This window comes from Odocoileus virginianus, chromosome 15 (assembly GCF_023699985.2).
Source record: "Odocoileus virginianus isolate 20LAN1187 ecotype Illinois chromosome 15, Ovbor_1.2, whole genome shotgun sequence".
Lineage (NCBI taxonomy): Eukaryota > Metazoa > Chordata > Mammalia > Artiodactyla > Cervidae > Odocoileus > Odocoileus virginianus.
In genome coordinates this window covers 46,054,010-46,075,202 of record NC_069688.1, presented here as the reverse complement: position 1 = coordinate 46,075,202, position 21,193 = coordinate 46,054,010, and the positions used below count along the sequence as shown (strand labels likewise).

Sequence of the window (21,193 nt, the reverse complement as noted above, 5' to 3'; positions counted from 1 at the left end):
ATGTTATTTCTCTTACCCCTCACAAGAACTCCTAAAATTACATTGATCCTTATTTTACTGGTGAAAAAAATTAAACCTTAGATTTTAAATTAATGAAATCTTTATGAAATCTTTGACTCTTAGGTGCTAAGAGAGTTACAAAGACAAGGAGGGTATTATTCTGGCTTTTCAGAGCTTATATTCTAATAGAAGTTTTGAAAATTAAATATGAATAGACACACACCTATAACAAAAGGTAGTTTGTGACGAATTATATAAAGGCATAAAACTGTAGTATGTGGAATATTATTTTTCTTTAAATTTTGCTTATCCAAAATTTTAGCTCAGCAAACTAAATTATCTGAGAGGTCTTAGCCAAAGATATGTGCTATGTATACCATATGTGTTTAAGAAAAAAAATTCTCAAGCCTTTGGCTGGCCTGTCTATACCTATGAATTATAGCATCAGGATCAAAAGCCTTGATGACCTAAAGAGACAAAGGCTAGAATGTGCAAAGTCAGAATCCTAACTACTAAAATATAAAAGTCAGATAAGCAGTCAGGATTCATATACTAAGATTGAGAATTAGCAGTTCCCTGTGAGGAGATGCGATATAAGTGACCCAGCCAAATGGGAACGGTAAGGCCTAAGGACATAGCAAGAGTCAGTCAGAACATTTGGTTTAATATTTCATTTGCTGTATAAATATGTTTTCTGAAATGAATCTCTTATACATAGAAATAATTGTATTTTTATTGTAGTTTAGAGCAGTTTTAAAATAATAAACTTCCTGTTGGGTATTTTACCTGATATTTCTTTTGGTAGATATATTCCTGGAATTGATACTAAGCCAGGATTCAGCTGCTATGTAATCATCATCATTGTCATCATCTCTCATTTATTAAACACTTCTTAGGTGTCCAATGTTGTGCAAAGTTCATTATGTGCATTATCTCATTTCATCCTTGCAGCGAACCTGGGAATTGGGTGTGATTGTTCTCCATATTTTAACAAATAAAAAACTGGAACTCATAAATGCAATTGGCCCAGGATCACAAACCTAATAATTTACATAACCAGGATTCATACCAGTAATTCAGTGTCATTCCAGAGCATGCACTCTTAATGATTACATTTACCCTTAGTACTTCTTGAGTTAAAAGTATGGCTTATCATTTGAATTTAGATAATATAATAATCCCATGAGTAAAAACAAAGAAAAAAATTGCTTTTCTATTCAATGATAAATAAATGATCTTATTTTTTAAAGATATAAATAGCAATATGCTCCTCTTTTTTTATTATAAATTATAAGAATAAGAGATAAAAAAAAGAATAAGAAAGATAAAGTTCCACCAATACAATATAGTATCCATTGAACAATTTAATAATATTGAAAAGTTTCTTATTGTCCATTTTTAGTATATATGAAGTATCCCAAAAATATATAAAGAAAATGAAATACTTCCATTTGAGATCAAATTTACTTTTAATAAATTTCATGGAAAAAATCCATATATGTGTGTATCCAGCATTATTTATGCTAGCCAGTATACTGGTTATTTGTGTGTGGATGTGTGTATATATATTTATTTTTAATACACTGGCTTACATAGATAATGTTGGATCCATCCATTGAAATGCTATTCTGGGCAATGACGAAACCATTGTCATTTAAAGTAAATTGTTTTCATTATTTTAAAATGACTTTAGTTTGAAAAAACAATATCATGGACTGAATGCTCTCTAAATAAATGCATTGTGAATAAATAGTCTTTCTTTTAAAATCAAATATAATAGTCCTATTTACATAGATATTTCCTGGGAAAAAGACAATGATTTTTTAAGGAATTTTACTCTATTTTTTTATAATCAAGAATTCCAACAAAGTCAAAAGTTAGAGTGGATTTAGAAAGGCCATATTTCACCTAATTTATATATTTCAGATAAAGGATTTGATTATAACATTTTGTGGACCTTCAAAATAATTCTTATATTTTACCTTTAGAAATGGAACAGTTTTTAACTCAAAAATATTTAACAGAATACTGGGAGAGATGAGGAGGGTTGAGGGGGAGAAACAGATCATTTGAATTGATCTAATTAATGTTTATGCTATACACTATTGCCATTCAACTTGCTTTACCAATGTATTTTTATCTAGCTAATATTTTCAGTGAATTGTTACTCATATAGGATTATTTATTAGGTAATGATTATTCAAGTCCCAGTAAATGGTTTGCCTAAGATAATCATCATTATAATGATTTGTTAAATTTGCCCGTATCTATGGTTTAAAAAATCTCCATTATGAAATTCACCAGGTAAGAATTTTTACCATTATGTTTAAGTAGATATTAACAAAGAAAAATCCATTAGCAGATAGTCTCTTAGCCCAATAATAGCCATCAGGTAATAATAGTACAGTAATAATACTGGCTGCATTATTTTATATTATGCCATATACCAGGCATGTATTATTTTTGATTTTCAAAACAATGCTGCAAGGATCAAAACAATGCTGCAAGGAACAAAACAATGCTGCAAGGAGGATATTATTTTCCCTATTATTTTATAAACAGGATTTTAAAGGTGGAATAATTGCTCAAGTTTACCCAGCTAGAAATAGTTTTCCTTACTCCAGGTTTTCAAGACCTCAAAATCTATCCTTTTTTTACATTCCATATATCATCAACATAAAGCCTCTATGATGGTTTTCAGTTTACCAGAATATTTGAACACCCTGTACCCTGGCTGTGCCAGATAATCATCTGATTATTTCAATTTCAGGAAGTTTGAATTATCATAAATAATAATGACTTTTTCTAGCATTTCTAGGATTCATCAAAATTCCAGCAACCACTCAGAAATTAAACTTTCTCTTTTTTCTTGGCCTTTCTTTAAAAAGTTAGTGTTTTAATAATTAGATTTTGTATTACCTCTAGGTTTTCACTGAAGCATAATGGATTTAAGAGAAAATTTTTGCTACTAAAATTGGTTTTCATAAGTTACAGTGGCAACTTCATCATGCTTTAAAAAAATTTTATTCAAAAATTTTAAAAAATTTGCTTCCTAATATTAAGCCAAATATTTATTTCCCAGATTTTACCTAAATATTCTTCCCTGAGGCCATTGCTCTTGTGAAACTGTTTTAATGGCCTTCATTGGGGTGTGGTGAAAATGCTCTAATTGACTTTGCTGAAGACAAGGGTTTCATATAAATTGAATTTTTCTTTTAGGATAATTGCCATTCACTTTTGTTTTATATGCAACTGAGTGGGGTTTTGCAGTATCCTCTGTGGACAATTGAAGTGCTGAAATAGGAGAAGCGAATAATTGCTTTGTGTGGTAATACTGACAACTTCTGCGTGTTTGTCAATCTGTGTTAACAGTATCGATCAGGATGGGATCCTCATAGAGGGGCAGATAATATTTCCACTAAATCTTCGGACAGTGACGTAAGTGATATATCTGCGGTTTCCAGGACTAGTAGTGCTTCTCATTTCAGCAGCACAAGCTACATGTCTGTCCAATCAGAACGGCCAAGAGGAAACAAGAAAATCAGGTGAGTAGGGGGACTTTAAGAAGGAAATTCTAAATGTTTTAGAATATCTCTATTTTTCTTTGGATAAATGTAAAATCCTTTCCTTCTGAATGGTTAATATATATCATGAAGAGAATAAACAACTTCTGTGATTACTTTTTATTATATTTTGGTCTACATTTCATACTTTTTTGCACAGAAAAGTTTTATAGAACTTATAATAATTCTCTTACTAGATTATTTGAAATAGTATCATTAGGTATTTTTCATGTTTGTTATTGAAAAAGTAATTCTGTTGTTGTATTTTTACTGAGATTAAAGGGATGGTTAAATGAAGACTTGAATGTTTTTAACATTCTGGGGAATATGAAAAATCATATTGGAAGGTGTTTTTTCCTAGATGAACACATTTCAATGATTAAGAAAACACAACATTACTTTTTTAGTAGGATGCTCTCTTGTCCTCCTGAAACTTTTATAAATGCATGGAAGTTTCTCCAAAAAATTTATAAATGTATGTTAGTATAATTTTCATTTGTCACCTCATCCATAGACTTTATGGGCACCTAAGCTAAATTAGTTGTTTTTTGTTTTTTTTTTAAACTCCTGTTGGATCAAAACAAAACAAAAATCAGTAATGGGGAAACCACAACTTTTTTCCAGGTAACTTTGTAACATAACAGGAAAACACAACTTAAAAAAGCAATTTTGATTTAACTGTTGCTTACATAGTGCTTCTCTGTTATACACTGGAAAAAAAGTTTTCAGTGTTTAAAAGATGTAATTTTTATCTATGTTTTAGTAATTTTCATTACTTTTCTATTTAATTTTGTATGTATTTTTTTTCTTAACATTGTCTTTCTTTTTTTGTGTTTGTTTGCATGCCTTCAATTTGTGTTGCTTTCAAAAGGCCGAAGGGACTAGAAGAGGGAGGGAAAGAAGGGGATGAGCATGAAGAGATAGTTCATGCGGAGGAAGAGGTGAAGGAGGAAAGAACTAAGGAGAGAGAGAAAGGGAAAGACAGTGCAAACATGTGTAATAAGGAGGAAAAGAGAGAATCGGGAGAGGAGGAAAGAACACCAGATACACCTGAGCCAGGGAAAGAAAAAGAACAGTGGAATAAAGAGGATTTGCAAAAGCAGTTCTCGCAAGATGATGACAGGTAAAATTTGCTTATTTTTGTAGACATTTCCCATTAGCTATAGCCTTTCTCCTACTCCTATTTTGCCATTTGCATTTGGTTTATTTTCTTGCATTTTATCTATTTAGCTTCTAATACAATTAGAAGTGTTGACAACAATTAATGTGTTGACAAGTTATTATCCAACAGATTGATTTATTAACCAGTCTTCAGTTTGTATACACTAGCTTTGAGTATGATTTAATTGGGTTTTTAAATTCTTTTTGACTAGGTAAATCTAAAGTAAATTTCCCTTTCCTTTTTTTTTTTTTTTTTTAGCGTGAATTACTATATATCTTCCCAATTTGTAGAGTCAAAAATCTTTAAAATGAGGTTCTGGAGGGGCTGGAAAAGTGTAGCCTGCTCTACAAGAAATATTATACACTAGAAATGAACTTTTAAATGAGTGGCAAAATAGGTAGCAAAAAGTAAGCTTTATTCTGTCCTCGAATAAAGGAAAAAGCAAGCCCTTTGTCTTATAGTTTTCTGGTGGGTTCTAGTGCAGTTTTAATTCCTGAGGAAGATTGTGAAGAACAGTGTTCTTTGATCCTTTAAAAAGAAAGGATAGTGGGCCTCAGGGCTTGTTAGAAGGCAAACATGTTGGGTTAGAAATTCATTCGGCTAGAAAACTGCCAGAGAAGGAACTTTGAACAGGGGAAAAATGGAAAAAACATAACAGCAAGGCATAAAACCAAGTATGTTTTCATTTCATGATGCAATGCATTAGTAAGTATGAATACATTCTCACAGTGCTGTACTGAAATTCACATCAGCACAAGTACACAGTAGACCTCATCTTTCTGCCTGAGGAGATGAGATTCTCTAGCTACATTTCTCTGAGACTAAGAGTTGCAAAGCATGTACCGTTTGGAGGAATTTGGTTTTCTAGTAGCCAATTCAGAATTTGATTTTGTATTCTTATGAAGTTGGCATAATAAGCACACCCTATTACAAGCCAAATTTTGCTTTATTATATATAAATTCAATCTCAATTTATGCTTCACTCAAAATTAATGAGAAAATAATCATAATAAATGTTTACTCCCTTGGCATACAATTCAGTGGTCTAATTCTATGACACTTTACTTTTTGTCTCAGTTTGCTATATTTAACTCTCTGTGGTCTATGAAGGTTTCTAGTAACAGAACCTGAAAGTTAATTTTAAGTTAGGCATATTTTGTGACTCCAATCTAAACTAGTAATTTCAAGTCTATTTTCTTTGTTTACATTGCTTTATTAATGAAGACTATTTTTCTGACTTATTTCTGACTTATAGGGTCATTTCATCATTAATTCACAGAGAATAGTTTTCCAAAATTTCCTTGGAAAGAGACACAGAGCTTCCTTTCTTTAAAAAACAGAGCAAAATGCGGGCCTCTATTGTGTTTTCCTTTCTTTAAATTGTGTAAAGGAGAACATATACCCTTGGTGTGTGCCTGTTGCCAAAGTCTATGTCAGCATATCTGTCTTGGTGGGGAGAAGTTTGGAGGTTATAATTTTAAGTTCTTGATTTTTAATGTTAATTTCTTCTTGATAAAAGAACATTATTTTATACAGGAAAGAAAAGGATGGTATATTCCTAGCAATGAGTCTTTTAAAGCACTGTGCTCTGCTTAAATATAACTATGTAATACTTGCAGAACTGGAAATACACAGGGCCAGGCTGATGTCTTTAGGGAACATATATTCCATAAGATGGCAAAAAGTATCAACTGCAATTATTTGTGAGAAAATGTTGGTGTCACTAATTAATTTTTGCAGCGTAAGATCCTGAATTACCTTTCACATCTCAGAATAAAATGAGAAATCTTTATTCCAAGAGAAAATATGTCTGAGTACTGCTAGTGGCATTTTGTTTTGGTAGCTGATGAACATAATCATGGATTATTTAAATGACAAAAACAACTTAATATGCTTGTGCCACATTATTGGAAGTACTCTTATTCTATAGTACACCATTGATGTTTACTTGTCATCCAAGTTTTGTAAAAGAAAAATTTCTGACTTCAGAGTTTAATATCTATAGCAATGCTGGTATATTTAAAATTAGCACAGTAACTGCAATGAACCAAATCCATTATAGTTGCTATTTTCATTATAGTGATAGGATCTCATTGTTGTGACACAAAATTATATTGTTTGTGGTATAGTAACCGTAGTAAAGTAGGTCTTTTGAATGTACAAGTAGAAAGTGAATAGCAAAGAGTAAATTTTTTAAAAAATCCATTAAATATTTGAATATAATATTTTTCAAAGTAGCTTAGTAGATAATACACTCGTATTTAGCTATTTGTATTTCCACACAGGTATATTGGTCTGGTTAAATATCCATCTGTCATTAATGATTGTCTAGCAATCATTTCTAGAAAATCTGATTTACCATTTAAAATATTTTTCTCAGTCTGTGTACCTGGATATGCTTTAAATGTTATATCTATTTACACTTGCTGATTATATACCATATATATATGTGGTAGGCTATCCCAGAAAAAAGTTTCCAGAGGTAATGAAAAATCATTCAATGAACCAATGTTTATTTAGAAAATTTCTCAGGCAGTGTACTTTCAACTGGGAATAAAAGTGAAATCAAGCAGTTCTAAATTTCTAAGTCTGAAGGTCAAGCAATTTCTTAGCCTTGCGTGGATGGATGTTTAAGGATAGCTCCATATCCCAAAAATTTTCATCAAGAAACATAAATAAATTCACAAGGATATTTGATGAAAGAATTTGGCATAAGAAGTAGATCTTAAGTAAATCTGCAGTGGAAAATAGAAAAATAAATATTGAAAAGTATAGTATTGTCAAAACTAACAACACTGATAGCTTTGTGATCAAATTACTCATCCAGTCCTCCAGATTCTGTTCTGGGCATATAAGACCAAAGAACAAATAATTCAAGAAACTCGTTCATCTACAAATTTGTGTAGATAGCCAAATAAGATATCCTGAACCTCAACAGATTGCCTGCTCCTCAAATCTTCTCATATTTTTGTATTACTCAGCTTTCTTTTAATAGAAATGTTATAGTTTATAGTTGTGTAAAAACTTTATGGCTTTATTATTGTAAAACGGATTCAAGGTCTTAGGTAAAAGTGAAACATTCACACAAAGATTCATGGTAATGAAGACTACACAGAAAGCCTTGAGAATTTGTATTTATCTGATATTTAGCAAATTTTTATGCTTTACATGCTTACAGAAGAGTCAATTTAAATGATCATTTGTAAGACCAAAATATGAATTAAAAGTTTCAAAAATTAAAAAAAAAATGAGTTCTCGGGCATGTGTAAAAGTGGTGTGTATATTTTCTCTTTCTGAAGAAAATATTCTTGAGGTAGGAAAAGTTTTCAAAGGAAAAATATGGCATCAGTTCAAAATATTCATGAATAACTGTTTTTAGGAGTCTTAAGCCATCTAAATTATCTAGCAAAAAAAGTTCTTATAGTCTTTAAAAGGGCAAGCAGAATAATTGTTAATGAAATATTTACTACTGCTAATTTATAGATCAGAGTTCCAGATCAGAGTTAAAATGTGGTAACACATTTTCCTGACTAAGTGATATAAGTTGATGTTACCACATACTTACTCATATGTTACTGACCTTTAAAGGGGAAACAGTATGTCTTATGAAAATAATTATGGATTAGGAATCTAAAATACCTGTTTTCTCATTCTGATTCTGTTACGTGTCCCTAGCCACTTTGCCTGGCTTTTTTCACTTGTCAAATAAATGAATGAATTATTCACACTCCTCTCGTTGTTTAGATGAGTGTATTACACAGCAAAGGAAAAGTAAGCATCTTCTGTTATACCAATGATTTGTCTTTATCATGAATTCAAGAAATAATTGGGTCTCTCTAACCACCAGTAGGACAAACAGCTCAACATATGTTTCTCTCACCTAGCAGATGATTCCAAAATTTAGGTTACTTTTGTAATACTTCATTGATCAGGTTGAATTTTTGTTGTTTTCTGGAAGTATGTCTCAGTGCTAACTCTCCCAGAGGGCGTACTGATGGATTATGCTGTTCAGTCGATGGATTATTGATGGCTTGTGTTTCCCCCTTCTCATTGAAGCTATCTTCTAGTTAATACCACTGAAAATCTTACACACCCAAGCAACATCTATTCTGTTTTATGATTGTGCATGAAAAGGGAACTTTAAAAAAACACCCCCAAAATGCTTGATTATGACTTTTAGAATTTTGATCCTGTAAAGGCCCAGGAATTTGCATTTTAAAAACAAACACCTGCCCACCACTTGATTATGGTGTTATCCTTCCTTTCTTTTGGGTTGCTTATATATCCTCATGAATGCTGAGATTGGCATGTCAGTTTTGAAGGGGAAAAAAGCAACTAGGATTTTGACTGGGATTGTTTAATTAGAGCAATTTGGGGATTACTGCCATTTTAGAAAATGTCTTCTAATCCATGAGCACAAAGATGTTCCCTTTATGTTACTTTCTTTCATAGTTTTCAGGATACATACCTTGTACTACTTTTGTTAAATTTATTCCAAATGTTTTATTTTTGAAGTGGAATTATTATTAAATTCATTTTGTGCCTAATCATTGCTAATATATATAAATGCAATTTATTTTTATAACTTGATCTTGAAACCTACAACCATGCTATATTCATTTATTAGCTCTAAAAGTTTTTAGTTAATACCTTAGGATGTTCTATATGAGGTCATGTCATCTATGACTAAAGATAATTTTACTTCTTCCTTTCTGATCTGAATGCCTTTTGTTTCTTTGTCTTGTCAAATTGACCTGGCTGAAACCATCACTGCAATATTAAATAGAAATGCTCATGGAATGTTTTTAAAAGAAACAGCCACATACAATTACGCATTAGCTCTAAAAGCATTTCTAAGGGCGTTGTCTCCTGTGCCACTCATCCATTTTAGAATAATCTGTGTAAAACCTTATTTTAAAATTTTGAGTAGCTGTCTTTAAGAATAGATGTATCTGTTTCACTGAAAAAGAATGTAGCCCACTGTATGTTTTCTTTACCTAGTCTGTCAGGAGGTTCAAGTTCATGGCCAAAGACATGATAATTCTAATCAGTTTCTTGAACTACATTGTACTAAAATCATTACCTATAATAACTGACATTTTTACTTTTCGTATTTTTTTGAGACTCTGCTTCTTTATACCTGTTTTATTACAATTGTGTTATATAACTTTGTTCTAAAAAACTCAAATTGTATATGCTGCTAAATCATAACAGCTTTAATATTGCATCTAACCTTTCAACCTTTACAATTCAACCCCATTACATTCTCTTCTTGAAATGTTTTTTCCTCTGCACTCTTGTGGTTGTACACTCCTTTAGGTTTCTGTCCGTCTTTCTGATCACTTTTGTCTTCTTTGGGAGCATTCTCTTTGCCCCTTGATAATTTCCAGACTCCCGTGCTAGGCCGTCTTTCCTTTGCGTGTTCTATCTTGATGGGGCTTTCTATTCCATGACTTTCGGTAGCATCTATGTATTGATGGCTTCCAAATCTGTATTTCCAACCCAGGTCTCTTTCTTATTCATCTGTCAGATCTGTTCAGTCCTCTTCTGGCCATCTTCTTATCTGTCCTGGGGATGTACCAAAGTCAGCATGTATAACTGAATTCGTCATACCTCTCACAGAACAGGCGACCACATTTAGTAACTCACTGCCCATTTTGTACTCTCTCGGGATGTGGCAGCAGCATCCTCCTGCCTGCCCCAACCAGAAACCTAAGCATCACCCTGTACTAGTCCTTCCCCTGAGCACAATTCCCTCCCTCCAGTCACCGTGTCTATTGATCCTAAAACTGAATTATCTCTGAAGTATTTCATTTCTCCCTAACTCTATATCTACTTCCATGATCCACACTACTATCTCTTATGGAGGTTAGTTTAGTAGATTAGTTTAATAGGAAAATCTTATCTTTTAAAAATAATAGCCTTTAAATCTGAGCTCGTTATGCTAATAGCATAAAAAATGAGTAGTCAGATTCTTTGAAGTTGTTTATTTGTGAATTGTATACCTTTAAAGTATGAATTTTATGGTATGTGAATATACTTTATAAATGGTCAGAAGGTTTCTGAAAAAAAAAAAAGAGATCTGTGTTTCTTCTTCAGTAAATATTAAATATGAGTATAGTGGTAATAAAATGCAGGTGATACTTTGTTTAGGGTTAAGTTTGTCAAGCATGTCTTATTTTCTACTCCAATACTCCTTAAAAACTACTTTTCAATAAAATCTTCATCTCTCTCTTTTTAAAATTCTTGTATACATTTTTAATATCATCAGCATGCTGAAGATGAATGACATACAGGTTTATTCTCAAGAAAAGTTGATAATTTTCTTTTTCCTTTATTTATTTTTTTTGCAGCCTCAAATTTTTCCTTTTCACATAAATTTAGTTGTTAGCCTAAAACTCTGAATTCTGTCCTCTCTGTGTCTGTTTCTCTCTGTCTCTGTATCTATCTCTAGATAGATACATAGATAGATTCCTCAGTTAATAAGTAAATAAGCTCTTCTCATAAAAATTAGGAAAATTTCCATGTGTGGGAATCTGAGCATGCTGTGACTTCCCAGTCTCTGTTTTGGGTCACCAAAAGGGAGAAATCTGAGATTTGAACATGGATGTGGTCTGAAGAGAACGGGCACTTGAAGATGGGGAGGCACTGGTTCTGGAGTAAGAACCTGGAGATGGAGGAGGCGTTTGGCTCAGAAGCACAGGTGGACTCTGGGTTGGCTCAAACCAGAAAAAAAGACAGATAATAAAATAGACCAGTTATTAAACAGGGAGTTGGGAAGTTGGTTGTCACTGCCTGTTGGCCCTGATGTTCTCAAACGTGTAAGCGAGAGTGTAAGGGATTAGAAGTTGAATTTGAGATTTAATTTGAAGATTTGGAATAATCACTGAAGAAAATAGGAGAAAGTAGCTTACCAAAGACAAATTTAAAAGTTGATGAATAGTTCTGCAGATCTAGAGGGTTGGAGACCAGCAATTTCAAGAGACACCAGTGTGGGAGAGTAGTGTGATCTCTTCTAGCAGCACTGAGCCCATCCAAGTGTGGAGACACAATTCAGACTGTAGCATTTGTGGAGGAGTGGGAGTTTTGATGGATGGAGTTGCTGGGAAACTAGCGGTTGAAAGCAACTGAGGGTGCTTGTGTAAATGTCAGTGTTAGACAAGGGGGAGGAAAAGTCCATATGGGAACTTAGAGACTAGGAAAATGTAGAGAAAATCCAAGCATTAGAAAGGTAGGTCTTGTAGTCAAAAAGGAAGTTTAGGGTGTTGGGCAGGTAGAGCATGTTGTTGATACTTAAGATCTTGTGGTGGAGCTATTTTCACTAGTTAACAAACTCTAAGACAAAAGCATTTGAGTGAGTGTTGTTGAAACTTATGATCTTGGTGGTAGAGCTATTTTCACTAGTTAACAAACTCTAAGACATAAGCCTTTGGAGAGAGTAGGAGAGTGGGTGAAAAGAATAAAAGTGAAGGTAACGAGATATGTGAGTTTTGGAATTACAAAGCAATTTGATAAGTCTTCTTAATGAATACTTATATTTGATATGGTTATGAGAATTGGGGAATTGAAAAGAAAACTAAGCCAGCTCAAAAACTTCAGTGAATGAGTCAGTGACCACGAGGTCATCAGATGACAGAAAGAAAGAGAAAAAACAGTTGGTATATGTCAGCATGGCCAGAAGTCAAAGAAAAGAAAGTTTAACAAAGAAAGTTTAACTTTAAAGTAGAAGAGAAATATATTTTTTAAGTAGCTAGTAGATAGAAATATGACAATCTATGATGAAGGGTAAGTATTTTTCACTAGAGAAGATTTCAGTGGAAGCAGAGTGCTCAAGAAAGCACCAGGTTTCAGTTAAGATGGTGATGGAAAGGGTCGGGAACAAGTGGTAAGGCTATAGCTTTGTAACAGTACCACCTGGCTTTTGCTTTGTTGCTGGCGTCACCACATTTTCAGAGTGGTCTTCACAGCTAACTCGTAAGAGTTACATTCAATACCACCTCTCAGTGCTTTGATATGAAATTAGAGATCTGTGTTAATTAAAATTTACTCCTACATCTTAGATAAATTTTAAGAGGTACACAATTTAATTGACTTTGTAGTATATAATCATTTTTAGCAATTTCTGTTATGTGTATTTCTGTGGTAACTGGTTACTCTATCCTATTATCACATGGGAAATCTTATTCAGAGATACTTACCCATATTCATTTTTACTGATAAATTAATTTCATTCTGGTTAAAATAGCAATTTAGGGTTCTATACATTTAAAATATTCATTGGCATTCATTTACATATTAAGCTTTTATTTTCTGGCATCACCACTATTGATTGTAGGTAAATAATGTTTATACTGACTTGTCTGCTATAATGGATTCAACTCATTTTTATTTCTAACATTTGTAACTTTATTTCTAAAATATTATCCCCACAGGCTGTATGTTAGAGAGTAAAATAAATTTAGTGTGAAAGTAGAGAAATAATTAAATTGAAATGATTTCTACTATACAAAATAATAACATTAGAAAAGACTGCTGCAGTAGTTCCTGTCATATTCAATATTTATTTTTACAAGCCAAAAGGACAATTAATCCACAATTGTTATTCTAAACTAAATGCAACATTCTAACCAATGACTCCTAATAGAACCACAGATATACCTCAGGATGAACAGTTTTAACATATAGAAGTTTGATTTTTATAGAAATAACAAAAATAAGATCAAGTTTGAAGTCAAAGGATTCCCATGTTGAGTGTTACTGTTAGATGCCAGTTTATCAGTATGGGGTGGAACTGTATAGTACGACCTCATTTCAGATTCTGATTCTCCATATAGAAAGGATGAATCTAATCTTAAGGGAGCAAAATTCAAAAAAAGAAAATCCACAAACACCTGGCCTGAGACTTTAGAACCTTAATGACAAAATTTGAATCTTTAATGTTTAGTGTTATCTTGACTTCAGCTTTTCACTCTTACTCTTACCTTCTCTTTACAGGCTCTTCCTTTAATTCCTTTGTGTGTCTGCTCACATTGCTTCTGATGTCGGAAGCGCAGTTTCTTTCTTTCTTTTTCTGAGTAAAGTACCTGCTCATCCTTTAATACCCAAGTCAAGTACAGATTCACCCAAGAGACACCATCTCTCCTCTTCCTTCATGATTTATCTAATATTCTTTTACAGTAACAGCTTCTCTTGGGTGCTCATTTTCCTGCCCTGTGATATAGTTAATTATGTATCCACTTAATCTACCATTGTTGACCATTAGGTAGCCCTTTAAGGATATGTATTTATTATTTTTATCTTTATGCTGTCTTCTCAAAATCTACAATCCCCCACACATAGTAGGCACTCAGTAAAAGTTTGAGGATGAATGTATGAATAAGTGAGATTGTAATAAAGCAGTGACAGTTTTGAGGTGTGGAGAGCTGCTATCACAGTGCTTCTGGCATGTTCAGTATCCGACATGCTCATCTTTATCTTTGACAAAAGTGACCAAGAAGTCACTTTTTTCACTCAGTGGAAAGAAACTTACTTCTTTCAGAAATCAGTGGAGTTTTTTACTTCGGAGGAATTTGTTTTATGATATATGTGTATTCTAGTGTGAAAAGATTTAGTTGATGGTTTGGTTTACTGATTTGATATATGATGAATGAGAATCATTATTTTATGTATATGGTTCAGTTCAGTTGCTCAGTCATATCCAACTCTTTGCAACCCCATGGACTGCAGCATGCCAGGCTTACCAGTTCCCGGAGCTTACTCAGACTCATGCCCATTGAGTCAGTGATGCATCCAACCGTCTCATCCTCTGTAATCCCTTTCTCCTCCCACCTTCAATCTTTCCCAGCATCAGGGTCTTTTCAAATGAGTCAGTTCTTCCCATCAGGTGGTCGAAGTATTGGAGTTTCAGCTTCAGAATCAGTCCTTCCAATGAATATTCAGGATTGATTTCCTTTAGGATGGACTAGTTGGATCTCCTTGCAGTCCAAGGGACTCTCAAGAGTCTTCTCCAACACCACAGTTGAAAAGCATCAATTCTTCAGCACTCAGTTTCTTTATAGTCCAACTCTCACATCCATACATGACTACTGGAAAAACCATAACTTTGACTAGATGGACCTTTGTCAGCAAAGTAATGTCTCTGCTTTTTAACATGCTGTCTAGGTTGGTCATAGCTTTTCTTCCAAGGAGCAAGTGTCTTTTAATTTCATAACTGCATTCACCATCTGCAGTGATTTTGGAGCCCCCCAAAATAGAGTCTCTCGCTGTTTCCATTGTTTTGCCCCATCTATTTGCCATGAAGTGATGGGACTGGATGCCATGATCTTAGTTTTCTGAATGTTGAGTTTTAAGCCAGATTTTTCACCCTCCTCTTTCACTTTCATCAAGAGGCTCTTTAGTTCTTCTTTGCTTTCTGCCATAAGGGTGGTGTCATCTGCATATCTGAACTTATTGATATTTCTCCGGGCAATCTTGATTCCAGCTTGTGCTTCATCCACCCCGGGTAGCCTTTCCCTTTTCCAGGGGATCTTCCCAACCCAGGACTCAAACTCAGGTCTCTCACATTGCAGGCAGATCCTTTACCAGCTGAGCCATCAGGGAAACCCTTTTATATATACAAATCCTGTATAAAGTCTAACAAGAATGGGGGAAAACAGACATGAAAAGAAAATAAAAGCATTTATTAGATAGTATTTAAAGATTAGAAAAACTTATACCAATTTAATGTGTCCCAAAAGAATAGTGTAAAGTGAATTCTAAAATGCTATTGAAAGGTGCAAAAATGACAGAAATGACTATTATCTGGGGATTGCAAAAATAAGAAACTTGTAAATTAATCTTCTGAGGCTTTCTGTCAAAATAATTTGAATGAATGATATGTAGCACTTGATACTGAAGTTATTTAAAGGCAACTACATATTTTCAGGACACTAAGAGTTAAACAACTTCAGTTCAGTTCAGTTGCTCAGTAGTGTCCGACTCTGCAACCCATGAACCGCGGCACACCAGGCCTCCCTGTCCATCACCAACTCCCGGAGTCCACCCAAACCCATGTCTATCAAGTCGGTGATGCCATCCAACCATCTCATCCTCTGTCATCCCCGTCTCCTCCCACCTTCAATCTTTCCCAGCATCAGGGTCTTTTCAAATGAGTCAGCTCTTCACATCAGGTGGCCAAGGTATTGGAGTTTCAGCTTCAACATCAGACCTTCCATTGAACACCCAGGACTGATCTCCTTTAGGATGGACTGGTTGGATCTCCTTGCAGTCCAAGGGACTCTCAAGAGTCTTCTCCAACACCAGAGTTCAGAAGCATCAATTCTTTGGCGCTCAGCTTTCTTTGTAGTCCAACTCTCACATCTGTACATGACCACTGGAAAAACCATATCCTTGACTAGATGGACCTTTGTTGACAAAAAATGTCTGCTTTTTAACATGCTGTCTAGGTTGGTCATAACTTTCCTTCCAAGGAGTAAGCGTTTTTTAATTTCATGGCTGCAATCACCATCTGCAGTTATTTTGGAGCCCAGAAAAATAAAGTCTGCCACTGTTTCCACTGTTTCCCCATCTATTTGCCATGAAGTGATGGGACCGGATTCCATGATCTTAGTTTCCTGAATGTTGAGCTTTAAGCCAACTTTTTCAAATTAAGTTAACCAACTTAATTTTGCTGTTTCTGTTTATCATGGAGTTTGAGTGCACATTCCATGGTGCACCTGTCGTGTGCAGAGACTTAACCTTCCAGTCTGGCACACTGGGAATTCAGATGGCCCGCCTTCCAAAGTTGTGAATAAGAACTTGGTGCCATGTTACACTGACTCACAGTAAGTGTAATATCACTTAACATCATCCAGAATTTATTTTTGGTGTTATAATAAGTAATAATAAAGTCCTCCAAAAATATACATGAGAGATAATATAGAATGATGGTTAAAACTTAGCTCTTTACTCAGACAAAACTGGATTGAATCCTAGTTCTGCCAGTTCCTAACGATATAAACTTGGGCAAGAAAAAAACACTTTCTTCACCCATATACTAGGGGTAGTAATAATAATATTCTTGCAGAGTTGCCATCAAAATTCAATGGAATTATGTCCTTAAAGCTTTTGACACTGTTCCTGGCACATGACAAGAAGTTGTTATATAATAGGGGTTGAAAAAGAAAAGGATAGGAGATGAAAAGTAAGTTTATAAAATCTCACTTTTTTTAGGTTTTAGATCTGCATATTTCATAGCAACTTTTCTATAACACTTTGCCAGATGACAATTCAAAATAAGGTAGATCCTTCTTATGCTTTGTACAAGAGAAAATAATTTCTGAAATATAAAAAAGATTCTATTAAATTTCACAAAGTAATGCAGTAGAGATCCTAGAAAATTTTTATGAGATATGTTTCATAGTTTGATCTTTAGTGGTCTTGGAATTTAAATTATTTTATTCCTTAAATTGTCTTCATTTATTCAGCACCTATTTTTGAACACCTTCTACACACCAGTTGTTGTTCAGTCCCTAAGTCGTGTCTGACTCTTTGTGACCCCATAGACTGCAGCACGCCAGGCTCCCCTGTCCTTCATCATCTCCCAGAGTTTGCTCGAATTCATATCCATTGAGTCAGTGATACTATCTAACCACCTCATCCCCTGCTGCCCCCTTCTCTTTTTGCCTTCAATCTTTCCCACCATCAGGAAAAGACCATCAGGGTCTTTTCCAATGAGTCTTCACATCAAGTGGCCAAAGTATTGAAGCTCTAGCTTCAGCATCAGTCCTTTCAGTGAATATTCTGTGTTGATTTCCTTTAAGATTGACTGGAGTTTGATCTCCTTGCTGTCCAAAACAGTGAAGCGTCTTCTCCAGCACTACAATTCAAAAGCATCAATTCTTTGGCACTGAGCCTTCTTTATGGTCCCAACTCTTACATCCATACATAACTACTGAAAAAACCATAGCTTTAACTATACAGATGTTTGTCAGAAAAATGATGTCTCTGCTTTTTAATATGCTGTCTAGGTTTGCCATAGCCTTCCTTCCAAGGAGTAAGCATTTTTTAATTTTGAGACTGCAGTCACCATCTGCAGTGATTTTGGAGACCAAGAAAAGAACATCTGTCACTGCTTCTACTTTTCCCCCTTCTATTTTCCATGAAGTGAAGGGACTGGATGCCATGATCTTAATTTTTTTTCGTGTTGAGAATCACGCCAGCTTTTTCACTCTCCTTTTTCACCCTCATCAAGAGGCTCTTTAGTTCCTCTTCATTTTCTGCCCTTAGAGTGGTATCATCTGCATCTCTATCTTGGATTCTGTGCTAAAATACCGAATAACAAGATCTGATTCCTTCCCTCAAAAAGATGGAGAAATAAATAAATGATTACAAGATAGAGTAAAAGTATAAAAAGTAATTTTAATATGTAGTTTGATAATAATTCCCTATAGTAAAACATTTAGAATAAGTGAACTGAGGCAGGAAGTGACAAGTGACTCTTTTCAACAGAAAATCCACAGGTTTTTTTTTTTAACTAATTAATTAATTTTTATCTTATTTTTAATTTTTTATTTGAAGATAATTGCTTTACACTACTGTGCTGGTTTCTGCATACATCAACATGAGTCAGCTATAGGTATACATGTGTCCCCTCCATTCTGAGCCTCCCTCCCCTCTCCTCCCCACCCCATCCCACCTCTCTAGGTTGTCACGGAGCAGTGGGGTGAGCTCCCTGTATCACACGCAAATTCCCTTGGCTCTCTATTTTACATACGATAATGCATATGTTTCCATGCTACGCTCTCAGTTCATCCCACTTCTCCCTCCCGCGCTATGTCCACGAGTCTGTTCTCTATGTCTGCGTCTCCATTGCTGCCCTGCAAATAGCTTCATGAGAACCATCTTTCTCGATTCCATACACATGCATTCTTCTACAATATTTGTCTTTCTCTTTGTGACTTACTTCACTCTGTATAATAGGCTCTAAGCTCATACACCTCATTAGAACTGACTCAAATGCATTTTTTTTAAAATGCGTTCTTTTTTAAAGCTGAGTAACATTCCATTGTATGTATATACTGCAATTTCCCTATCCATCTGTCGATGGACATCTAGTTAATAAGCAGAATAATAGCATGTTATGTGGACTTGTTGTCTATAATACTATAAAGCCCGTAACAGATACAAAAGGAAGTTCTGTAATAGAGTTTAAGTGTGCAAGAGTGGAGCTAATTATAGAATGCTAAATAAGTATAAATAAATGATGTTGCCATTGTGAAAAACTGTATTTTTGTATATTTTATAAATGACTAGATTAAGGCGAAAGTAAATTAAGCTTTATTGCAATTGCTAGAAATTGAAAAGAGTTAAATTCTAGAAATTATTTTTAATAAAAGCAGCTCTTTAAAATGCAGAATTAAATAAGTATTCTTGATTGCTTTAAGGTTCATGTGGAATACAGTGAGATAGGCTGAATTTGACACTTGTAGTAATTTTTGAAATTTAGGAGATGCTATTTCATTTACCTGGTTACCCAGGTGGCGCTAGTGGTAAAGAACCTGCCTGGCAATGCAGGAGACAGAGATTCTAGTTCTATCCCTGGAAGGAATCCCCTGGAAGAGGGCATGGCATCCCACTCCAGTATTCTTGCCTGGAGAAATCCATGAATAGAGGAGCCTGGTGGGCTACAGGCCATGGAGTCTCAAAGAATCAGACATGACTAAGTGACTTAGCACACACATTTAATTTACCATGAAAGAAAATGGTTTAAATTTTTATTTTAACTCTGATCAAATGTGTGTCTAAAACAAAATGTGCATTGCATATTTATTATTATTTATATAGATAGATAAAATTTCTTTAAAAAAAAAAGACTAATCTTTCTAACAGGTTTATACCTGGTCTATCTGGTCTAACATGTACAAACAGGGATCATAATATACATTTCAGATTACTTTTTAAATGATAAAGACCTTTTCTTAATCACTCTAAGTATAATAAAGTATTGCATGAACTTGGAATTAACTCAGTTAATTCAATAACTGAGTAACATCAATAACTATGCTTTGGTAATCTGTTTTCAGCTTTGCTTTCTTTCTTTCTTTTTCTTTTCTTTTTTTGATCTAGTAACTCAGCTATTTATTTACACAAGTTTAATTCAGCTTTATCCAAAATTCATCACACTGTAATATTAATGTTTAAATTATACAAATGGTATATGTGACCATACAGTGTGTAAATTGGCATGTTTCTGTATTTCATGGATATAATCTAATACCTTCAAACAAGTTTACAGTTTTAGGGTAATGGAACTTTAACTTTTTCTAGGAATTTACACTTTTGAAAGAAAATTTATCTCTGAGAACTTCCAGAGAGTAACTATGAGCAAAATAATATTTACATTTTCTATTAACTGGTTATGTGGAATATTATCTTCTGCTTTAATCAACAAAACCCTGTACTTAAGTTTTGGGGAAATTTTATCTTCTCTTTTATGCTGAAATCTGAAATTTCTATATAGTGTTATCAAATTTCTGGCTCCATGCAGGCTGTCTACTGTCTCTACACATTTAAATATCTAAATGTTTAATTTAAGGGAATTCTTGCATTATTGAATTAATTTCCTACTGGGACATTTGTATTATGACTACAGATTGCTTAGAATCATATCAAGAGCACAATAGAAATGGATTGCAGTTCTGTACAGAATATGCTAATTACATATATATATGTAATATATATGTATATAATATATATATAATATATATATATGTGTGTAAATATAATAGCAGTTAAACCTCTTGGCAAAATACACTTTACCTATAAGTTTGAAGAGTAAGATTTTCAAGTAAGTTCTAAATGCCCTATTGTTCACTTATTCGTTAGAGTAAGACTGTCTAAATGTTAATTGTAAAAATTTATTTTTAAGTTCAAAATTATGGTATGTTATTCATTTTTATTTTCTTCTAAATTTGGTTTCTCAGTGTTCTCTCTGAAACAGAAGTTATAATACAAGTAAAGCATGTCTGTTCTGGCAGTCAGTTTCTACGTGATTGATGTCTGCATCAAGTGCTCCCAGTTTAAGCTGAGTAAGGGCAATGTAACCATTCTTGCTTGTCATATTGCTTCAGTCTTTCTCAAAATGAAACAATTGGTGACTGAAAAATTACAGTGACTTAGAGTTCGCTAAAGTGGCACTCTGGTATCTTTTGCTTAAACAGCAAAAGCCAATGCATATATGGACAGATATTTTGATTGAGACTGATATTCTGTCATGTTTAATAAAAGACTAGTTTGGGACTTATTTTTACTTAAACATAGTAAAGCACTTCTGTTTTTAGCAAATGTGAAGCGCATTGTGATAAGTAGAGTTAGTGAGGTTAATGTTGATAGTGGGGCGAGGCTGTTTGCTGCGGTTGGGGTTTCTGACCAGGAGCACACGGGGTTCCGGGGTCCACTTCCCTGAAGCCTGTGGTGATGGAAGGGTGAT

At 33.9% G+C, this 21,193-nt stretch overlaps 1 protein-coding gene across 49 annotated transcripts in view; it reads left to right on the top strand.

The window, feature by feature from the left end:
• RIMS2 (regulating synaptic membrane exocytosis 2) overlaps positions 1-21,193 on the top strand; it is a 586,561-nt gene that overhangs the window by 454,236 nt on the left and 111,132 nt on the right. For 31 of the 49 annotated variants that reach the window (XM_070477273.1, XM_070477271.1, XM_070477266.1 and 28 more), the window contains one exon: positions 3,373-3,545. The exons of the other annotated variants lie outside the window; for them this stretch is intronic. In XM_070477273.1, the coding sequence (XP_070333374.1) occupies positions 3,373-3,545 (173 nt within the window). The remainder of the gene's footprint in view (positions 1-3,372; positions 3,546-21,193) is intronic. 49 annotated transcript variants of the gene reach the window in all.